This window comes from Neodiprion lecontei, chromosome 2 (genome assembly GCF_021901455.1).
Source record: "Neodiprion lecontei isolate iyNeoLeco1 chromosome 2, iyNeoLeco1.1, whole genome shotgun sequence".
NCBI classification, from domain to species: domain Eukaryota; kingdom Metazoa; phylum Arthropoda; class Insecta; order Hymenoptera; family Diprionidae; genus Neodiprion; species Neodiprion lecontei.
This window is the reverse complement of record NC_060261.1, coordinates 27,358,428-27,382,546: the sequence shown is the minus strand read 5'-3', so window position 1 is coordinate 27,382,546 and position 24,119 is coordinate 27,358,428. Positions and strand designations below refer to the sequence as shown.

The window sequence follows — 24,119 nt, the reverse complement described above, 5'->3', positions numbered from 1 at the left end:
TCGCAGAACCGAGGATGGCAGGCAATGCTCCGACCGAAACGTGTCAACAAAGTATTCTTATTATTGGCAACTGACCGTTGCACCCAAGAATTCTCATCCTTCCTATCCCGCAACTGATTGCGGAGAGATCATGTTACATTGAAGCATGAATATCGGAGCTGAGGTGGACCGAGAGATCGGGTGGGAATGTAAATTACGAGAAGAGATGTTATTGAGTTCGTTAGATGCCTGGTGAGTCGCATTCGCTGAAGACATGGCTGAAAATTTCATTACCAGATTACTCGACTGCCTGCCTCCCCGGTTCTTGCGCTCGCGCACGCGGATGGTATATGGAAAAATCTGAGATAATTGTATCATAATTTAGGAGGACGTTGTCAGGCGTGCCCGAGACGCGGCGAAGAAGGTAAGGGAAGGGAATGGAAGGTAAGGGCGGAGCGCAGCTCCTCTTCCATGCCGTTCAACCCCATCCTCCCCTTTTCCGTTCGCCCCTTCCGCGCTGCGTCGCGTCGTTCCATTTCGCGTACACCAACTGCATTAGTCGAAGCCAGGAACGCTTCTAGAATTCGTAAAATAAGCCGGTTGCCGTTGGCAGCATGTAGAGAAGAAGGGAGAGATCCCGGGAACGACAACGTCCGCAACTTCCGCCGGCTCCGGATGAGCATCGAACCAGATCGGCGATAAGTGTGGATAGGCTTTCGATCGAAACTCTCTCTCTCTCTCTCTCTCTCTCTCTATGCTGACTTTGGTCTGCTATTCACAACCGAGGCATTTCGTTCTGTCGATACGTGCCTCGTTTCCTGCCAGATGCATCTGCACACCGATGGCTGCTGCAACGCGAATCACGCGAATGTCCGAATTTTAGCGCGTCAACTAGGCGTCCTCATTTTCTCACTCACTGTCGGAGAGAAATTCTTTCGGCAGCGCTTACTTATTTATTAATGTAAATCCTAATCAGTTTTCCATCGATACACAGTTGTACGAAGATAGGTATTGAAAAAATTGGGTGAATTTTGCAGTGAGAATAATTGTATAAATATTTAAGAGTTATTTGAACAGTCATTTGTGATATTTAGTACATTTTTTTTGTCACTTTGGTTGAATATGACTGTCTATTACGCTTGGTGTAACTGCGGCTGCATCGAGTACATGGATATGGTTGAACGCATTGAATTCACGATCATGGTCTGCCGAATAAATGATTCAGTTATCGGAATTGAACATCGGTTGATTTATTTAGTGGTATCAGTGCGTAAATAGATGTTCGGTAAAACCAACTGACGATGAAATTTTATTACAGCGAGTAAATTCTCATTCGGTGGTGGTCTGTGGTCGTTGAATTAATTGGTTCAATAAATTTTTCAACTGCTCGTGAATGAGAAAATATTATTCTTATTCTTGCAACAACGATCCCATAAAAATAATAATAAGTTTATCATTTCTGTTTAGTAACTGTTACTATATATACATATACTGTTATTTTAGGGATCCAAATATTTCTTAATTCTCAAGGTATGAGTTTAAAGGATTTGTTGATTTTATTGAAATTGATTTTATCGCGCTGAAAACATCGTATTTATACAAAAATACTTTCACAAAGGTTAACGTTTCGTAAGTTAATACCTTGGATTACGTACATAATATTATATATTCTCTATCTTCTATTTCAAAACCTCAAACGTACCCTTCAACTGAAACTTATCTACATTTGTCAGTAAGATATTCACCATTTCAATTTAAAGGCAAAATATTTTGGAGACGGTAATTTAGAAAGGAAATTCATTATTTCGGAAATCTCCAACGAATTTTGTGATATTTCTTTCTTGTTTTTTTTTTTTTTTTTCAGTATTATTTATATTTCCCCATTCCGCAGAAACTATAGCGTTTCTATAAAATATTTCTTTGACTCTGACTTCGAAAATAACAAATTTCATGAAACTAAGCGGAAGTGCTTGCTTCAGTGCATAAAATAAATAGTAATAACGTTTCGCATGGTCATAATATTTCAGCACAGAACCGCAGAAGCTCGAAATTTGTATCGCGAGTCAGTGATTAGCATACATTATTTTATTTCACTGTCCGTATAATTTTTTGTGAATCTCCTGTTCATATTAGGACAGAACATGGTTTGCCATAAAATAAAAAAAAAAAAACAGATTATTTTTCTCTCAAGTTACGTAATTATCACTGTACGGAGTAAAATGGAATTGTAAGAATATCGTGAAGATTATAATATATTAGTATTTCAATATCGCTGAGTGATGAAGTAAAAAAATCAATCAATACCTCACTCTATCGCTATGTGTATCTTCGGCAGAGTTTTTGCAGCGACTGCTAAAAGACACGAGGCCAAATTTGAATTCCCCATGAGTATTTCGAATAAGGCACGAACGTATAGGTATGTGGATTCCGGTTTTCTAAAAATCCCAATCTTTTCCCGGCTGGCCGTAATAACACAGTTTCTCGCCCTGCAGCGAGAGTTGCGAAATCGATTTGGTGGTAAAATTGGCGAGAAACGTGCCCATGTTCGCTGTAGAAGGTTGCCAATTAGAAGAAGGCACGTACCGAACGCGGAGAAATTCCAAGCTCCGGTGTGCTGTTTTGTTGTTATTGCTTTTTCGGTTTTTCGTTGTCGTTTGTTTGTGTTATTCTCATCCCCCTACGCCCGTCTCCTTTCCTCCTCAGTTTCCCGCAAGTATCAGCAGTCTTGTTATATGCTCAAGGACGCAGCTAATGCATTAGTGATCAGCCCTATACCGAAATACCCCCGTGTAACTGTGCGGACGAGAATCAATGGGGATAATAATCAGGAAGATTGAGAAGGGATTTGAACTTGGTGGACGTTAGAATTAGTCTCTCTGTATATACTCCGCCTAATTCTGACCTGATCCAGAGTCCGGACCCGTAATCCCACCCGAATGAAAATTCAGATCTTTTCCTGCTCCCTGTCTCATTCTCTTTCTCTTTCTCTTACTCTCTGCCTCCATCCAGCCTGTATACCTCCTCTCCTTTTCATTAGTAGGCGGTACTGTAGTTGTCAGGAACTCGCACGAGAAAACTTATTGGTACCCGGATTACGCGAGTAGTACGTTATTAGTTGGGATTGGGGATTATGATCCAATCGCGCAATTACAGAAACGCGTGAGCTGAACCGCGGGACTCTGAGACCACCACTGACCCTCGTGAAGTAGAAAGTTCTATCTCTCCGAAGCTACGTTTTCTTTTATATTTTATTCTCGACTCAACTTTGCTCAACTCAACGAATGTTCACTTTTTTTTTTACCCGTGAAGCGGGACGGAATTGATACATTACTCCCTCTTTACTATTATTTCTCATCTGCGGGAAATATGAACTTATATTTCCCGCAAATTCAAATTAGCGGGAAATATGCATAATATCATATTTCTCACCAATAAATTTTCTGTCTTTTCTAGTTTTCTCTCTTTCGTTTCCATTTTTAACTACATGCTCTCTGTATTAATTAGAAACTTTCAATAATATAATAATTTTAAGACTTATAGATAACACTCGCACGTTGAAGGAAAACACTTTCAAGTCAATAATCTGGCCAGAGTTGAGTTGGAAATAAAGTCTTATATGTAACACAGGAATAAAAGTTGATTATTTCCTTGTTACATAATATACTATTATTCTATTCAATTTTTTTCATCATTACCACTGTATCTATTATAATTTACGAGTGACGAGCATACACAATCAGGGATTTGTCTTTTTATCGTCTAAGAAAAAGTTGCAGTTAAGCACAAGATCCGAATCTGCATTCAAAGAGCCTCGCGGATAGTTAGCCTTGTGGTGAGTTTTGATTTTTTCTTAATTGTGAGAAAAGTCGTATTCAATATCTACCGTTACAGATTATAACAATAGTCGAACTGCAACTTTAAATAGAAAATTTATCAGATATTGAGCATATTTTTATCTAGTTTCACCTATCGCCGTGTGAAAAAATTACGACTCTAATGCAATCCAAGCCCGTGAAACATTAACAAATGTAATGTTTTATCTGTTCCATCTTGCTATTCGAATAATTCGATAACTAATTGGCCGATAAAATCCAAAATTCATCCTGTTTTAGGCTAGGAAAAGCCGCGTCGACTAAAACGAAAATCATCAAAATCCGCTTGGACTATCTCGAGACATAATTTTTTTTTATTTTTTTTTTTTTGGGGGGGGGGGGGGGGATCTCTTTATTCAAGTAACGCAAAAACTACTCTGGCAATCATATGCAAAATCTAATCAGTGCTAAGTTAAGAATATTCCCATCGATTGAGCTCAAAATCAACCAAATCCTTTCATTCGTTGTCGATATATGGTTGTACAAAAAATTGATCTGACACACGCTAAGATACGCAGTATTCAGTTTAATGTATTCAAATTTCGGTAAATTTATTTTAATCTACGCAAATTGTAACACCGACAATGCCCTTTTGACATGATGGAAATGCAGAATAATTTATGTTGACTGCTTAAAATCTTCAATAACAGAGCTTTTACCATCGGAATTCCCTGGAAAATTTCTTTTTATGTTGTGCTTAACAGGGAATGTTTTTCCAATTGACTGAAATCTTACGAAATTTGTTTCCACGTCGGGAATCTTCGTTCAATTTTTATACCTGTTTTCACGTTCCTTTGACTGAACCATAAGTTTATTGCATCGTCACAGAATTTCCTTTTCATTTCTACCCTCCTACCGATGGTAGAAGAGTCAGGTGTTAAGGTACCGTAGTAGGGCGGAAAATTAAGAGCGTTTAAGGGGGCATTTACAGAGATTTCCGGAAATTCCTGGATATTAGAGTTAATTTTTTTCTCACGCAGGAAAAGTTAAAAAAATTTTAGAGGTTTCAAGTATGAATTTCTTAGATCGTTTAGAGTGAATTTGCCTTATTATTTCCTCATTTAAATGTATCAGGGTGATGCACAGAGAGAAATATTAATATAGTATAAAACGGTGAAAATTCATTGCGTGCAAGGTTTCTCACTTAATATTTGTAGCGTAGCCTACGGATTTTTTCGGCATAATGTACTTACAAATGCCCACAAATTATAACCGGATTATTTTAATAGCTTGATTGTTAAAGACAATACATCGTTTTTAAGAATCTTGACGAGAAATTATTTAAATAAGGCTTTTACATCAATTTATTGTTGCACAAGCATTAAATTTTCGCAACAACAACAAGAAAATATAGTAACAGTGATCGTAATGAGAAAGAATAGTAACGGATTCTAGATTTTCCGGTAACAGCTAGAAAACTAATTTTCAGTTTGTACCTAGAACTGTATTTTTCGATTGTGGTAAAACATGAAAATAGTTAAGGACTTAGCGGTAACCGGAACTAAAAATTTCTCTCAGTGTATAATGATATATCACCTCTTCACACCAAGCTCCACGCATCCATTGGCTAACTAGTCCTTACCTGCAATGAAGAATCGCATTTTCCCCCTTGATAGTATAAGGTGGTACGTGGATATGGAGAAGCTTGACAGCGTCGGCTGTAACAGAGAAATGAGAGGAAGTTTTAGAAAACATTAAATGAGAATTAGCCACAAGCAGAGCATCGTAGCCCATCGTTCACAACGATCATTATCATCGATTATGCATTTGATTAATAAACAGTTTGCAATTTAAGAATCAGATTTTCGTCGGCGTGTATATTTCGCTATAAAAGAGATTGTAACGGTTTAAATAGCGCGCCTATTACCACCGGTTCATGAACTCTGCGAGAAGGCGCCGAAGAATCAACATCTAATCAATACTTCGTAATCCACATTTTCAATCTATTTATCGCACATTTAGATGTATCCAATTTTACAATCTATATTTATTTTTTTTCATGTTACAAAGTCTAGCTACGTTTCTTCTAAAACTGTAAGTGAAATCGTAGCAATTTTAACAAGTTTATAACAGTTGAGAGTGAAAAGCAGTCGACGGAAACGAAATATATAATATAAATTGAAAACGTGGTTCAACGGCTTGACAAAATCCGTCTTAAAATATCTGCCTCCGTTTTCACGAAGAAACTACGAACCTGCTTCGACAACAATAAGGAAAAGTAGGTGTAAGCTAAGTAAAACAGAAAACTGGTAATGTTTAAATGAAAGACCAGTTGCGTAAAAATATTCAAATTAAATTTGAAAATTAACATTTATATACAGAAAAAGCGTATTTTAATCTTGCCAAGGAATGGATAGATGAATGAATTATCCACAATAATTAATAATGACAATTTTGTTTCTACAAGTTTATACACCTGTGATTTATTCGCTTATAAAACAAAAAGAAAATGTATACAGTTCACCTAAAAAGAAAGAAATTCACTCAAAATTGATAATAAAACTAAACTGACTGATTTTACATCTATGAGTATATGTCTGAAGAATGTTGTTTCCTGTTTGAGTCTTGTGTCATAAATAATAAGTTTTCTCTTTTTTTTGGTCACAATCGTTACAATAAGCACCCAAAGTTTATTTATTATACACATATGTATATCTATGTATAATATATGATCTTAAAAATCGAGGAAATGGAAACAGAACATAAAACTTCGTATAGTGGTTGACTTCTTTTTCAACTCCCTCATCTTCGCTCCCTCATTGCAATATGTGAACAAAACGATTTTAGGTTTGAAAAAGAAATCCAATCCATTTCATCCTGAATGATGAAAAAGGAATAGTTTTTTCGTATGTGCGAATAGAAGCATGTATTTCCATCACTTGTTTCACTGTATAATTTAAAGGACACATTGCCTTGAAAATCGGTTTACTGTACTTTTTTAGTTAAATAAGGCTTTGACATCAATTTATTGTTGCACAAGTATTGAATTATCGCAAAAGTTACAAGAAAATATAGTAACAGTGATCGTAATGATAAAGAATAGTAACAGACACTAGACTTTCTGGTAACAGCTAGAAAACAAATTCTCATTCTCTACCTAGAATTATATTTTTCAATTTTGGTAAAAAATGAAAATAGTCAAGTACTGAGCGGTAACCGGAACTAAAAATTTCTCTCAGTGTAAATTCCAGTCACACGTGCTATAATTTTTTTCAGAAAAGACAATTTCGTGTAAATTATAAATTTCTTAATCCTTCGATACAACAAATAGCAAATTGATTCCACTTAAATTTGAAATCCTCACAGATATTATTCCAATAAAATTTCATATATAATATGCTGGTGAGACGAAAGCATCGTGTTTGCAGGACCATGAATCCCGATATCTGGGTACGGTAAAGGGATCAGTCCAGCGGGCAGGCTGGCGAAGAACAGTTTTCTGTTTCATTCAAACCCCACAGCAGGTGTTATCTGTCCCTCGCGATGCCAGCCATGTATTATATATAGTTCAGGGGATGCTCGAGGTATAATCGCGAGCCTCGAAAGAGACGGAAAAATTCCGCAATAAGAGATACGGACACATTTCTAAGCTGCTGCGCGAAGATCGATAGGAAAATAGGACAGGACTGATTTATGCATGAGACACTTTGCTTACGGTGTCTGCGTTCGCGTGTGTGTGTGCGTGTGTGTGTGAGTTATTATGAGAAAGTAGAGTAATTGTGTCAAAACAGTCCAACGTGTGTACGAAAATTAATAAAATCAATTCGAATCTATTCTAGGCTATGAGCATATTTCGACTGATATAATTTGATGTAATTGTTCTGAAATTGTGAAAAATTGGAATTTTTTAGATTGAGTCTGAACGGATGGGAAATTATTATTGTAAGGTAGTCCTTCGCCGAAATCGACTGTCAAAAAATATCATCTATGAATATGTAGAAGTTGAGATATAACTTTGTACATTATTTGAGAAATTTCAAATTTGATTGTCAAATAAATGAGAAGAAAACGCAGCTTATCGTTTGGAAATTAAATTTCTGTCACCCATTTCTTTTTTTTTTCGAAGAAATTTAAAACGCTTGAAGCAATTTGACCTTGGAGCTTTATTACTCATTGTTTCAAGAACATTTTGAAATTTTTTCATTGAAATTATCAACAAAACAGCGGCATGGTGTATATAATTAGTTAATTACTTCGAATTCGAGACCTTTTGCGGTAGCGTTTCTCCTGTCTTCACTGTCCAACTTGTAACAGGTGGAAAAAAATTTTCAAGTTAAAAACACCTCTTCGGATTCAAGCTCGTAACCCAAATATTAAAAACAAATTTTTTTTCAAATATATACTATTATAAACAAAACAAATGTATCCTACCTACGAGCTCGATTCGATAAAGAAGTTTTAAAGATTGTGTCAAAATTTCAAGTCGATCGGATAAAAAGTGACGCAGTTATCTGCGCCACAGGATTGAAAACGTGGTCGTTCGCTACTTAAATGCGCCATGCTGCCAGTTTGTGATGAATTTCAATGAAAAAAATTCTAAAATGGTCTGAAAACTATAAATAATAAAGCCCTCAAATTGAAATTGCTCCAAGTGTTTTCATTTTCTTTCAAAAAACTCTTAAGAATAGGTATAATTTTAGACCGTCCAAGCTGTACCCCCCAGCCTTGTAAGTAAACATTTGGCAGAAGCAAAGTCAATATGTCACAGGCTCTGATAATTCCAGACAACGCACAAAAAAATGTCTAGTCGGCAGAAATTTTGAAGAAAAAAAAACATACAGTTTTAATAACGTTACTTTATAAATATTTTCTACTAAATCAGAGGATCGATACGTCTGCATTGTAGACAGCCAAATTGTATTCATGTATACTTCAGGGGACAATGTACAGTTTACAGAACTGAAAATTTAGTTTATATTGCTAACCTTAGATACTCTCATGTTTGTTAAATATTTCAATGCAAACATAAGATCGTTGTATAGGAGTTTTTTGCAGGTTTTCAAATGAAATGAAATGGAAAAATAAATAAGAATGTACAAAATAGTTTGAAGTGTGTAAAAAATAGATTATTCGTTTATTTATATGATTATTCATGATTTCAAACCAGAGAAGTTTATAAAAACAAAAATAAAATATACCCAGTCGTCACAAGCCATCAAATCTGACTTGATATAGTTCTAAACATCAAATATAAATGTATAGTACGAAGTGTATGAATGAAAGTATAATTGAACTTTAATTTTAAAGAAATGGAACAATAGCGTAAATAAGGATAATCGCCGAACTCCTATATGAAGGCTTTTTTTCAGCAACATTCCCTTTAATATGTACTTGGAAGTTACTTAAGCAGCCACTAAACTATTCGTAATGCGCATAAGATTCAACCTATGGTATCAAGAATCGAATTACATGAATTTTGTTTTATAATCGAAAAATTAAGCGGAAATAATCGCTCAATTAAAAATTCTTTTTTATAGGCATACGTATAAGACCGAACATTTAGACATTATTTATGGGATCCTCGAGCATAATTGTCAATTTTACCTACGTGAAACCTTAACAAATTAACTAAAGGAATTTCGTCTCAAACGCGCACAATTCCAGTAACAAAACATGGAGAAATTTTCAGACAGTTGTGCGTCACAGACGATTATTTACTCACAGGGTATTCGTTAAGCCCTAAAGATAATCCCCACAGTCATCCTCAAACTGAGTGAAAGCCACTAAAAAAAAGATTTGCCTCTTTCTCGACTACGACCACTTGAGTATCACCTTGAATTTCACAGTTCAAGTCGCGTATGTTACCTCAAATTATTGAGTATTATATTTTGTTTCTCAGTGTCAACAATTTCTGAACTATATCTATGCAGTATACAGTGGTATACGCACATGTACAGATAATCAAGCTCCTGCTGAGGAAATTGCAAAAAGGCATTTAACTGAAGGAAAAGCTCAAAGAGATGTCTCGTCAAATTAATTCAACTCGGTCAAACTCATCGTTAGTCAGAGCTTTTTTGGGCTAATTTTGTCATGTCGGGTAAAAGCTTTGAAACAGAGAACTCCGTGATCTGTTCAATTTTACCACATCGAGCAAAACTTCTACTTCTGCGGTTACTATTGCCCTCAATTATTTTCATTTTTCACCATAATCTAACGATGTAGTTCCGGCACGATACGAATATAAGTTTTTCAGCCGTAACCAGAAAATCTGCTATATATATATATATATATGTATATTGTGACGTGGATTTTTCTTGCACCTCGGTCACTTGGAGCAAATGACCGAGAACTTACCGCGTGCACAATGAATCGGCGTCCGCGCGGTATCCTGGACCTAAAAACAATATCGCGAAATACGTAACGCCAACACGTTATTTTATGAAGTAATGATAAAATCAACTAATATATTTTCTTCCAATGATAGTACTAACAAAAAAAATTATACAAAACCAAAAAAAAAAAAAAAATATAACTCTTCAAATGTCGCTTGTGGCGACTCCAAATACAAACGAGAAATAATAATGCCACGGTCGCTCTTCGCGATTCGAAAGGCTAAACAATAGAAATACTAATTCGTAATTCGCTATTCGCGATTCATACTCAGTTACTTAGAGTTAACAAACAAAAGAACCTAAAATCGGCTCTACGTTATTCCGCGCAACACAGGCTACGGTCACCAAACGAGAGAATCGGCAAACGAATTTCGATGATTTTTCGACACGCAAATTACAAATGGCTATCTTTTTTCGGACAAGCCCTCGCTCAATTCCTCTCGAAATACGATCGCAAGAATAGCAGCAACGCTGAAGCTCCACATCCAGCTCACGAAGCTTCCCACTCCCTCATGTCCGTGTCCGTCCATCGTGCCTCGCAACAACACTTCACCCTTGTCTACTCAAAAAGGAACGGAACTCAAACGCCAAGTCAAAGGGGTAACCGTTGCAGTTAACCGCCAGAACTAGAGTGATCTCAGATGGCCGATCGGCCGTCACGCTAATCCTTCGTGACGTCGTCACCCTTGGAATGCGCAACAATCGATCTGTCATCGATTTCGGAGATTGCGCAGCTTGACGCGCAGCTGTCGTCGCTTCGCGGCGCAGAACTTAACGCTAGATCGCGATTTCGTCTTCCGCGCAGCTCCACGGTGTCCAGGGGTTGAACGGGGTGGTGCTCCCTCGTCGCTAGCCGGTCTCTCGCGGTTGCCTCGGTCAGGTGTAGGCGGAGTAAGGGGGGAGGCTGCGGTGCGCCGGCCGCCAGCGGAAATCGCGTCCGCCTTGGATTCCCGCGCTGCAGGGATCTGCGTTGGCTACCCCTCCGCAGCCTCGGTATCCTTCACGCGAAATCTCCGCGGTTTTGCCTTGCCTCGAAATATCTTTGGCGTCGGAGTTTGTCGCTGGCTTGTGGCCGGTGTACTCAAAAAAAAAAATAAATAAATAAAAACAAAAGCCTGCAATATCTTAGTCGTAATTCGCTGTTGCGTCCCTGTCGAAGCTCGGATGCGGGACTCCAGTTCTGGCGCTCTCTGTTATTATTTCGCGACTCGATCTCAGAAACCCTTATTCCTGGACTCCGCCCAAGGTTCAGGAAGTACCTTGTAACGGGCATGCCTAACCGAAATGCCACGTTACAATATATACAACTATTCTGTTTGTTATGATTGCTCGTTCTATATTCTTTTGTCACTATTGGGATGATTTGATATTGATGCATTAATAAACTAACGCCACGACCCTTTAACTAAAAGAATGTATTTGATTGAACAAACAGATTTGATTCTCGCAATAACTATAAATTTGGTGTTGATAATTATAGTCACACGAACTAGCAGTTACTTCAACTACGTTCCCTTACAATTCTTACAACATCTACTCAAAGTATATGAGTGTAACGTTGGTCATTTTACAAAAATTTTTTAGTACAAACTACGACAAATAAAATTTTTCTCAACCTTCTTAACTCTGTCAGTGACACATTTATCAACTCAATATTTTGGCTCGAATTCTGTTGTTCGGAGATATTCAGGGTCGCTGATCACGAATCTGAACCAAGAATTTGATAGTTTCTAAATCCAAGATAGCGATTCCTATCTGTCCGATGTAAACTCGAAAAAAACTATGAAAATTCGATGATTCCAACCGAAACTTGTTTACTCGGGGATTTTCGGGGTTGAAGAAAGTAACAGATATCATTGGAAGTTGTAAATAAAGTGTTTTAAGGCTAGGACAAGCAAATTTTTGAAGCTGGACGCTGAGCATCCCATGTAACTAAAAGTGTTAAAAACCGAAATACTATCCACCCAAACCGTGTAGTTCAGGGTGACTGCGGGCAAGACTTGCCGGCGATGCGATTGCCGTAGAAGACGCTGCTGCTTTTGAAGAATACGTATCCCATGTTTACCGAGATAGCGGTAAGGCGGGGTAAGGCGCAACTCCAATGAAGCCGAAGCCTAAGGAGCGTCGGCCTTTATGCGCGTGCATGATCCCCAAAAAGTGTATATATACAGAGAATGTTAAACGGGATGAATTATTCAGCCATCCTTGAAGCACGTAGCCGAGTTTGGTGAGAGATGGCCCGAAGCAACTGGGCCGCAGACTCTAGTAGAAACAGAAGTAGTAGGCAAGCCGCTGCCTCCACTTCCGCCTCCGCACCCCCAAGAAGGACAAGTTTACTTATTCAAGTTGACTCAGCCCTCCCTCATCTCAAAGTACGCATGTGTGTTCACCCTCCTTCATTCGCGTAAGCGGGCAGAGTGCAAAGGTCGCGCAGCTCGCCCGACTCGCCAGAAACCCTGCATCCTGCGTCCGTAAGGATACCTGACAGGACAAGGATGCTTTGGGTAATTATCGACCGGATTCTCGCCGGGAATGTTTCCCGGCTTATCTGTGTATATAATACGGAGTTATCAAATCAGACCTCGACCCTCGGTTTCCTACCATATTGCAACCCCGTTAAGCTCCGCATCATCAGCGCGTGACAATTATACATACCTACAGTGAATCTGTTGACCGCAGTTGGGTTATCGGGCCTCGATACCTCGCGATTAAAATCGGGTAAAATCGATCGGACAAATTTAAATTCCTGTAATACACGATGTCATTAATACTCAGCTTCCGATTTTCCGAAGGTCATAATTGACTGGTGGTCAGAATTGCTCGAGAAATTATCGAATTAACAAAAGTGATATCGTGACTGGATTAGCATTATCCGAAGAATAATTAATCAGGCTGAACTGGTACCTTTAACCATTGAAAATATCATAAGAACGTTTATCGCTGTGATTAATAGTATACGCGATAAGATATTCGAGATGAGCTTGCATAATGTGACTTAAGAGCGGAGCAAAAGACCGTGCTTACTGGTTTGGTTGATCATTCAAGCACCAACTTTCAGGGGGATATTACGTTACGCACCATCAGCTTATCCGCAGATACTTGACGCGCTTGTTCACAAAAATTCAACGCAGAATGATTACGGATTCGTGAGCATCCCGTCAAGCACCTTCTCAGTAACGGGAAATTACCACTCAAAGATCGTGGACCCGAGCAGTGACATATTTTGGTCGAGTATTGTAAATCAGGGATCATTTCATCAGTCTCAATATCTGCCAATACTTCAGTGAACAAGACAAATATCAATTTCGTACGACTCGTAGAAGACAGTGATGCGTTCAATATCCTGAAGGGTCAAGATCTGGACAGAGAATCCATCAAACTGTTGACCACTGTTCGGATTACCGTCTCCATGTTGGCTGCAGTGAGCCATAGTCTGAACCTCATAAAAGTTACACCAAACATTAAATTATCGAATCTAGCTAGGTTGAAAAGAAAAATTGTTTATTACGAATGTGGCGAGTTTTCACATCAACTATAATTACATTAAATGAAGGCTCACACTTACTGTGGAGTTCAAACAGTCGAAACCGCAAGGATTCAGAGATCCATTAAACCCTGGATTTAGTCCTGATCCAGGGAAGGTCGTACCTTGGGTTATTGACATAATCTACCATGTCTACCACTTGGTGTGGTGGGGATTCTAATTGTTATTGAAGGGTCCCCTGAATGAGTGATCTCTCTCTGAAGGTAAAGATCGCACTGGAAGACTGGATGTGATTTTTGAACAAGAAATCAACAAATTGGTGACACGTGAGAATTTTTAGTAACTCACTTAACTTAACTAACTAATCATTTTGAACCATACTTTCTAGTGAAAATATGCTTTCGTTGAGAAATATGCTTCAGTTTTTTCAACGCCTGGGAATTCTTAGGCGTTTGACAAAAATTATCCGTAATAATAAATAACGCGTGTGTGGTAGAGTCTTTCAGAGCAAATTCTTTGAGGAAACTTTTGGCTAATAAAAATCTGAGAACACATGTTTCTGGCAGATCTTAAGGATGCTTTCACATTTGCTTTGACAATTAAAAATTTTCTAACAAAGTAGAAAACAATCGATTTCCAGTAAAATAATGTTACGATTAATTATTACCACCGTACCATTAAAAAAATATTGAGCCAGATTGAAATTTTTCTCATAACTGCAATACCAATCGAGCCGTAAATTTCTCAAAAATGTTCGCATAATTTTTAAAAATCTCACAGAGCCTATAAGAATCTAAACGGTTTTTAACAATTTACCAACTCGACGAAAAATGTGCACCGCATATACAGGGTGCTTCCTAGTAAACGTGGCATTATTCTGGGTTGCCGATCACGAGGGGCATAAATATCGTTAAGACAGACCTACCGGGTTATCGGTAGAGAACTTATCGTGAGAAATTCAACCCATCCACTTTTTTGTACACTATAATGTACGACCTTGATTATCGTTTTTTTACGATATTCTCGAGATATACTGCATATCAAATAATTCTCAAGTATATGAAATAGGGGTAAGATTTTCTTACAAATCGATTGCTGCTATTTATTTTGTAGAATTATTCTCTCGCTGCGAGAAAAACCCAAAATTTTGAGAAGAAGAACTCTACTTCTTAAACGTGCCAAAAAACATCTCGAAATTGTCAAAACAGTGTTCCTTAAATAAAGGAATTTTGAGTGAATATTTTCATTTTAAAGTGAACAGGTTAATTTAATGCGTTACTTACCGATAACTCCGCAGGTCTGTTTTAACGACATTTATGCCCCTCAGTGGTAGGCAACCCAACATACTGCAATGATTATTCGGAAACACCTTGTGCAGGTATACACTTAAAAATCAGCGTCACTGATCTCCAATATCAGAACAATTTGACATTCACTGGTTTGTAAACATCTGCTAAGACTTGAAATGATACGTAAAAATTTCGGTTTCACCTGATACGGTTTCAAAACCTCAACATGTCACATAAAGTGAGGTTCGTTTTACTTAAAAAAAAAAAAATCCACCTTTTCAACAGATTATTTCCGTATTTCGCGCACGCCTCATCTGTTTAAAATGCATAAACATGGGAAAAATGAAGGGCCAACGGGGCAATGACGAACACCCGAGAGCTGAGCTACGCTACGTTTATCTCGGTGCTCGTTGAACAAGATGTCATCCCTCCGATAGGCTTTTGACTCGCATCTCGGGGCGTCAAGAACAGGCGGCTTTATTGTCCCGGGTGCAAGCAGCTCCGACACTCAACCCTCTTTAAGATCTGGGAGAGGAGATACACGCCAAGGGTGAGACCCAAGTGTAACCAGCGCCTTTTCCTTTGAATTGAAAAATCCACGGGTCACTCACTCTCCGCCCCTGCCGCTCTCTGGACTGGATGTCTGGCGAACCGCGCCGGAGGAAAGAGGGTTGGGAGTTGAAATCGCATGTGCACGCCGTGCGGGCAGGTCGTCAGGGGGATATAAATAACAGTTAGGTAATTATTATTGTGATTTATTCCCTAGGACGAGACGACCGCTCCGCTTGATTCATGACCGGCATTAAATCTCACATTCAAACCGTTCAATGTTAATTGCCCAAGTGGAACACGGAGCTTCGTTTGGGCTGCGAGCACGCCTTGGCATGTATTCGGTGTATTTGTCGGCTGTCAGGAATTTCTTGCATGTAAGTGACTATGTGTAAAATAGTTTTCCGAATGAAAGGAATCATCGTATAATTGAATCGAATGGAGCTGATAAATTTTTAACCGTTTGGAAATAGTTTGAAATTTTTCGGTATGACTTCAATACTTTTTATTTTAGTATTTTTAGAAAGATAATAACTTGATAAATACCAAGTGCACGGGTATCAAGTGATAAAAATTATTACAAGCTATCAATCTTTCAATGTATTACGATGAAAATACACTTTTTCGTCAGTCAAGGGCTTTAATCGCATTGATATTCACCAAGGTTTTAAGTTTCCGAAGAAAAATTTTTCTACCCTGCAACAAAAACTTTCAGAGTTACAATTTTCCAGCAGATAAGAGAATCTTTATTTAAGACTTATAAATAAATTGGATTCATAAGATCTTATAAAATTCTCAACTTTAAGAAACACGGATGGTGTATGTATGAGCGCTTCTGTTTTCTCGAACTAAACTTTTCACGCCTCTTCACATTCTCGATGAAATTTTTATTTCCCCACAAAATTTACCAAACATATAATACAGAGCGCGAAATAAAAAATTAGCTACACAAATGCTCAAGAAAGAAGACAAATCGCGTTTCACATTTGACCTTTCGTTTGGTCCGAAATGTTGGAGTGCAATATTCGTACAAAGTTTCAAGGGTCGGAGATGAACGATGTGGTCTCTAACTTATACGAAAACCACTTTCCCTGCGGTTGCCTCCAGCTGCGTGGAAAGCGAGTATTCACAGATGCCTGCTTTTGCCTGATTATCTTTCCAAAGACATTTAGAAAATATTCCCTTCATCAGTGTGCACCGTTCGTCATAAATCCCTTAAACATTATTCGACTGTGATTTCAAAACAAAATTCTCTTAATCCGCAAAAATCGTCCTACCATGAAAGAATATTTTTTTTCACGTGTGAATCTGGGAATTTTTTCAAAACAGAAAACTTTCCTACCAAAAATCACGTGAACGAATAATTAAGTAAGATTCACGAATGAGAAATTGCCAGACATGTATTTTTAATTCAAAAATTGACGTCTCAGACAATGAACAAGAAATATGAGTTTCATTGATAGAAATACGTGTAAAATAAAACCCAGAAATATGCGAGTAAGGATGACACAGTTCTCGAGCTGAGATTCACTTTTATCCCAACGATTCGATCCGCGGAGTGACGAGAATGAAGACGCGGAGCAGAAAAGCATATCAGCAATACAGGGCCGTTAATTGCGTCGGCTTCGAGTTTAATTAGTTATTCCAAGATGTTTTCCAACTCGAGTATCCGAGTTGTTGGTTGGGCATAAGCCGGCACCTTGAGACTGCAGTGCCAAAATCAGCGTCAGCTGGTTGAGAAGTGCGGTCGTTATTGATCCGAGGGTGTTTACACGAGCTTTTGCACACCTGGGCGCTTACCTGTGCCCGCGAGCTTTACGAGGTAAACTTTTCTTTTCGCATGGGCCGGCGGAAAGCGGAAAGTCGAGTGTCCCGCAAAGGAGGAGGACGAGAAGAGGGAAGAGCTCCAAGAGCCGAGGGTGAAGGAAGTCGAGCCGCAACGAGGGAAATGCGCGAGGAGAAACCCCTGCCGATACATCCGCCAGCTACTCAGCGGAGGATCTTTAATGGGGAGTTAACAGTCTCCCTAATAAACCGTGGGAATACGAGCTTACGGGTCCTGGATGCCTGACGATTATCCGCGCCGATATTGCGGACCAGGAACCTTAATGTGGCGAAAATGTCACGCTTGTTTCTTTGTTCTTCGCCTGAAATATCGCGAAATTAAACGCTCGAACGGGAGTGAAGAAGTTGTACTTTGTAAGGAATTTCTTGAAACTGTAAGAATTTTTATTGAGATCACGTGATAATTGCTCAGCTCTGTCAGTTGATTTTTTTTAGACATTGAGTGAAGAGTCTGCATAAATGATTCGAATATACCCGCCTAATGGACACAACGAAAGCCGATGTGAGTTTAAATCACGGAGTGGGACACGTGGTGTGTTTCTTCACCAGTTTCAACTATATTTATAAGAAGCGGGTCTCTTGGTCAACGACTCTCTTAGAGGAACAAGGTACGGAGGTTACAGTCTCGGTAATAGAACATCAGACACCAAAGATCGACTAACGTGTTATAAAAAGCAAAGTTACCATCAAGACGGACATTTCGAACCCAAAAAGTGAAAACTCCAAAAACAGTATCAACATTATAGAGAGACTGTTTGAAAGGAAGAAACAAAATAAATTAAAGTGAAATCCAAAAGTCAAGTGTATCGATGAAAAGACAGTTGTTTGCAATTTTAACAATATACACCGGTTCAAAAAATTTACACCTGAAATGAATGATGGAATGAATAAACGAATGAATTTTAAACTGAAGGACGGCTCATGTTTTGTTAACGAAATATTATTACAAGCTACATTGATTTGTGAATTGAGGATTTTGGACAATTAACAATTAAATGTATTTACTTATCTTTTAGAAGCGTCGTTTTCGTTGCAGCTGAATTGCTTGAATTCTAGTGCGAGTCGTTAGTTTTTTCAATTGTATTAATCTGCAGTTGTATAAAATTTAAAATTACCAGAGAATATGTAAATAGATTTTCCAACAAGGTTCGATCATCGAACAACTGACTTTTCTCTCGTCACAGGTGCCGCTCTTATATCAACCAGTAATGCTCAAATTCTTACTATTTGTAGGCTGCTCTACTTCCATTGTTTGAGGTTCCTCAATAATGGACACCGCATCTGATTGGGAAATAATTGTAGTTGGACAGTTGGGAAGATTATTGAGTTATCGCCGTTTCCAGAAATGCGATCGGCTGTTATGCATAAATAATACGGAACGGCGGAATAGAAGTGTCAGTAATGGTTACGGATGTTGAAAGTTCAATACGGGTCAATTGATTATGAAGTGCTCGAAAGTCAATTGATATGAAACATTACATGAATGGCAATTTTCTAAGTTAGGATTCCACGAGTGCTTTCATGGTTGGCCATTACGTTGCACAAATCCTGTGTATAAAACTCGTGTCTCACCGGAGTCGCTGGAGACCCGAAATCAAAAATCATCGCGTAAAAACGGAGATGTCGATTTAAATAACTTGAAGAAATTCTAGGATAATCTTTAACTATAGTGTTTCAAAACAAATTAGTTACTTTCAGGGGAAAAAATTCAAAAAACAATAAAATACCGAAAAATGTATCATTCACTCAAAAAATCGTAACTCGCTAAATATTTAATATTTTAAAAATTGATTGAGTACCTCTTGAAACACAAGTATTTGAGAAAAGAATATGGCAATACCGCGTGATGAAGAACAGATATTTATTTGAGCGAGTGAGGTTGAATTTTTGGAAAAAGAATGAATCAACGATTTTTACGATATTTCATCATTTATCTTGGATCACATTAAATTATTTTGCATGTTTTTTACATGATGTTTACGTTTAAGACGGTGAGAGCTTATTTTAATCTCGGAAATCAGCCTAAAAATGTGTTGTGATGAAAACATGACACGAGAACGGTTCGAAGAGTAAATCTAAAGCTAATTGAACTAGATATAATTTGAAATTCCTTGTGATTCAGAAAAAATACACAAATCCTGGATTTCAACTGTAAAGATTCTGTTATTGTCCGTTAATCCGTGTAATTCGTCCGATTTTCGTGACTAATAGTTTATTTCACTAATATTTAAATGAGTATACTTCTGAGCTCGTTACTTCGTAAAGGATTATCGGATGAGCTGCGATCATTAACATTTACAAATGTTAAACTTACAATTCATTTTGTTTATTACGGTTGAAATGCGATGTTATCAAACAGAATCGGGCAAGCAGCGAGGATTTTCTCGGTGCAAAGTGACAGATCAATGTTAATTCTCTAAAATCGTTATCACAATCGCGTATTTACATGAAAACTTTGTCGGTTTGGAATTTTTTTTCGAGTAAAATCGACTTTTTCATTGTTTGAACCTTTAGCGAGAATTTCTAATCCCGCGACTAGTCACATTTTTGCTTTATTGTCAATTGATTTTTCGTATTGACAGCGCTTACCGTACATTGAATTTATGATTCGATCGTTCAAAGCTTCGAGTATAAAATGGGAGGGAATAATTCGGTTTCGTAACTGCTGAGCGTTGGATTATCACGAAGTCTGTGAATTACTAGTGTCACCATTGAAGGCCAGATGTCGAGTATTGCATAACGTGTGGCGAACGTGCTGGGTTTATTTGCAAACTGCATAACTCCCGTGTACCATTCGCTGTAGTCCCTGTGCAGCAGAGCTCGCACGTAAATTCAGTTTTCAACTTTGGCGAGTATAATAAATGTCGAAAGTTCAGTATAGTCGCAGATTTGAGAGTTTCTGTTCCCCGCAGCATGCGCCTGTATTGCGAACCTGCACCTCTACTCGACCGTGCTATTAATAAAAAAGTTTCCCTGCAGATGTGATTTTTTACTCCTACCCAGATAGAGTGCACTCGGATCGCTGACGTGAGGGGCCAATGATTCTTCTTCTTCCGAGCACTGGTCTCGCCTCTATAATTTGACTCGTCCCAGGAATTTTGATGGGATGTTTCTCCTCGTGTACAAGAGTAACAATTATTATTTTTTGTATATGCAGATATTTTCAGAACCTCCTAAAGACGACTGATGTCTCGATTTGAATATTATACTGCAATTCAAAAATTTTATATATCGTAGCACGTATTGAGATGTGAAAATCCTTTAGGATAAATTTTTAAACTTTCATCAGATTGATTTCCATATAGTACTACTCTTATATCGGAATAAAAATTGATTATTCAAAGTGTCTTGGATTTAGGAAGCTCATCTGGTTTTTTCAACCATAGAATTCGTTTCAGTCCAAACCTTCAACAAAAAAAAAAAAACTTCTCCAACTCCAATTTGAAATTTACCATTTTTATTAGGGAGGTCGCAGTTTTCCACGTGAAAAATTGATTTTTTTGGAGGATACTGGAAACTACAATTGACTTTATGAAGTTGTACAACATTTTTATTTTCGTTACATTTGTAGCTGTATGTAGTTTCAAAAATTTGACTATAATTAATATATTTTGCTACCTAAATAACATTGAAAATGTCTCGCCAAACAAAAAGAAATAAAAAATTATGCTTCATAAAATCTATTATAGCCTCCGCCATGATCTCATTTCTAGAACTTTCCAGGATGATGAGTCTTTCATGTAAATAACCGCTAGCTCTCAGATAAAAATAGCAAATCCGAGACAAAAGTTGGGAAACATCGAACAAACGTGTTTTCCATTGTTTCTGACGGTCTAGTTCAGACTTTTTTGCGTGAAAAAACCTTAGATCGTATTCGGGATTCCCGCTTATAATAGGAACTGTCTAAAAAATATCAAAGTTGTGGGAAATTCGACATTTCTGCCCCAAATCACTAACACGTAGACGATTGGTGGAACAGCTATTTCTATAATTCGAACCTGATGTTCAACTGACATTTAAACTCTCATGTCTCTCGACTTTGAAATGTGAACTACAGTCACCCGCGCTTTAATCCATTTGATTTTAAAGATTAAATTTGACAGTTTCTCTTCAGGGTTCGTGGTTGGTATATTTTGGCTAAGAACCCCGCAGAATTCTTATAGAAATTGGATTCGCTGGATTTTCAGCATGTCATAATACATATCCTCCCGATCATGAGTTCTCATCGACACAAGTCCCAAGAATCAGTAGTTTCCGAGATACAGACTTCGGAAGAAAGCTGTGAGATTTTTAGATATCTATGGATTTAGTGATTTTCATGAATTACAAAGTTTCAAGGGGACTTGAAATCCAACAAATCACTCAAAAAACTGCACGGTTGATTCTGAAAGATAGGCAAGAAGCTGTGATTGATCCTATACGTGAACTCGCTGATGTTCTCGAAGGAGATGCGACGTCAAATTTTGACTCGTCCTGTTTTTCACGCGTGTGTGGAGTCTCTGCGAATCGACCGTACAATTTTTGAGTGATACATTTGATTTCAAGTCCCCCTGAAGCTTTGTTATTTGTAAAAATCGCGTTATTCATAAATATCAAAAAATCGACACACTCTACTGTTATTTAACTAAAAAATTAGAGTAAACCGAACACACTGATTTCGCGTTGCAATAACCAAAAAAGGATGGACAATAGCGCAAAATGGTTACGCGTACCTCGTTTTTCGTAATTCCAACGATATTCAAACAGTTTTTGTAACGATACCTGTTTTACTGAATTTTTCCAGTTACTGTAACAAATGAAATTTTTTTTAGTGCATTTTTGGGACTTGTGCCCATGAGAATTTTCAATCGGGAGAATATATACCATGGCATATTGAAAATCCAGCCAATTTCCATAAGGATTCTGCTAGGTGCTTTCTGGGACATGTTTTGGACTTGACGTTCAAAAATTCAGTAACGAGTGGCTGTACGGTTTCAGCAGATCCCAATCTGCCCGACTCTTTTTTCGAATCGTTCTTCACCCGATAACCATCAGCGAAGTACACCGCTACCGTACATTAAATAATACCAATCTCGCTGAAGAAAATTTACAACCCCGTGCCGTTATCTCACGCGAGATAGTGCAGTCGAGGCAAAGATGGCTGCCATACCGCCAACCCGGTGTTCTCTCTCTCTCTCTCTCTCTTTCGGTGTTAAAACCGCGCGCTACGGCGTAATTTCACCTCAGCACTGTGGGCAGCCAGTAATTATTGATAGATTTGTCAACTTTAATGGGATTATAATAACAGCCCATTGACGTGAAACGGCGGATGCAAGACTCACGCGGGGTTATTTTTTTGCGCGAACTCAGTCCCAGCTTGGAAAACTACGCCGTACCATCACCCCAGACGTCCGTCAAGTCGGTAATCAGTCCGATCTCAAGATTAAATTACATCCGGACGGCTCTTGTCTGGTTCTCAGTCCTCCTTGGCTGTCTCTGGACCTCCGACGCGACGCTGGAAATCTGAAAATCTTGACGCCCGCATTCCGTCGGCAGTACGAAGGAGTTGAGAAGGAAAGGGTGGCAAGAGGGTGAACCCTGCCTTGCAAATTTCCCTCACCTTTCGGCAATTTTACAGACGACTTGAACTCCGCGTCGGTGCGATGCACTGTCAGCCGGATTGATGAAAATCGTTTCTTGTTTTGTTCAATCTTTTTTATTTTCTCCGTCTTGCATGGTTATCTATACGTGCACTGTGTTGGCAAAGATATTGTCACGTGGATGGAAATCGATTTGGAATTGGTCTCACGTTTTTGGGCTTCTGAAAGAAAGAAAGGGATGGAGGAAAGAGCGAGAAATTTTGTTACGGGATGGGATGGCGTTTTATGAATAACCGCTTCCGACGTTTTTCATAAAATTTGTTCACCTCGATGGGAATGAATGAGTAAGCGAGTAAGCATTGCTTCAGATTTTTTAACACACCTTGCGAGAGCGTTCATTTTTCAAAATTGTATAATCAATAAAAAATCAATTCAGGAGGCGTTTAAAGAATGGACTTGGAATTCATTTGCTCAACCAGCTGAACATTCAACGATAATTTATCGGGTAGATACTCAGCCAACAATACAGAATCTACTGTGATACTCGAAGTATCAAATTTTTCAAAATTTTTCCGAAATGCAGACTTCAGTTCGAAAATGATTCAGTTTACGAAAGTTTCGTCACAAGTATTTATTTATTGACTAACAACAAACTACTCGAAATGATCAAACACATTTTAAAAGTTGCGTTGAATTTGTTGTCAAAAAAAAAAATAAAAATACCATCAGAATTTTTTCATTTTTTTGAAAACCACCCTAATTGAAATAACGATGTTATCTGCGGTCAAAAATTCAGTACGAAAAACTTTGCGGAACTTGAAAAGCGATATAATACTGACCGCTGATGATCGATGGACCGGAAGTTAAGTTCTGTTCTCGTTAATTTCTAATTCGAAATATAACTCGTACAAAATAAAAAGGAAGGCATGGCAACGAAAGTTGGGAAGTATTGACTTCCTCGTCCCCGGAACTACAAGGAAAAACTGAAATCCGAACGCTGAAAGATCAAGATACGAAAATACTGTACCTGAGGCGTTGAACGCGATTATCTCGAAACTTTTCTTCAATGACTTTCAAAATCGGTCTACACGATTACTCGAAAACTATTTGACAGATCAAGCTCAGGTTTGAAACAAGTTTTTATGATACTCATGTCTAATTGATGAATCTAAGACCGACTAAAAATCTCA

At 38.1% G+C, this 24,119-nt stretch overlaps 1 protein-coding gene across 18 annotated transcripts in view; it reads right to left on the bottom strand.

Annotated features, from left to right (window-relative positions):
- The window catches only part of LOC107216975, a 113,552-nt gene that overhangs the window by 48,128 nt on the left and 41,305 nt on the right, over positions 1-24,119 (bottom strand). For all 18 annotated transcript variants that reach the window (XR_006903030.1, XR_006903029.1, XM_046732670.1 and 15 more), the window contains one exon: positions 5,434-5,509. Coding sequence is in view for 16 of the 18 variants with exons in the window: in XM_046732670.1 (XP_046588626.1) it covers positions 5,434-5,509 (76 nt within the window). In the remaining 2 variants the exon portion in view is untranslated. The remainder of the gene's footprint in view (positions 1-5,433; positions 5,510-24,119) is intronic.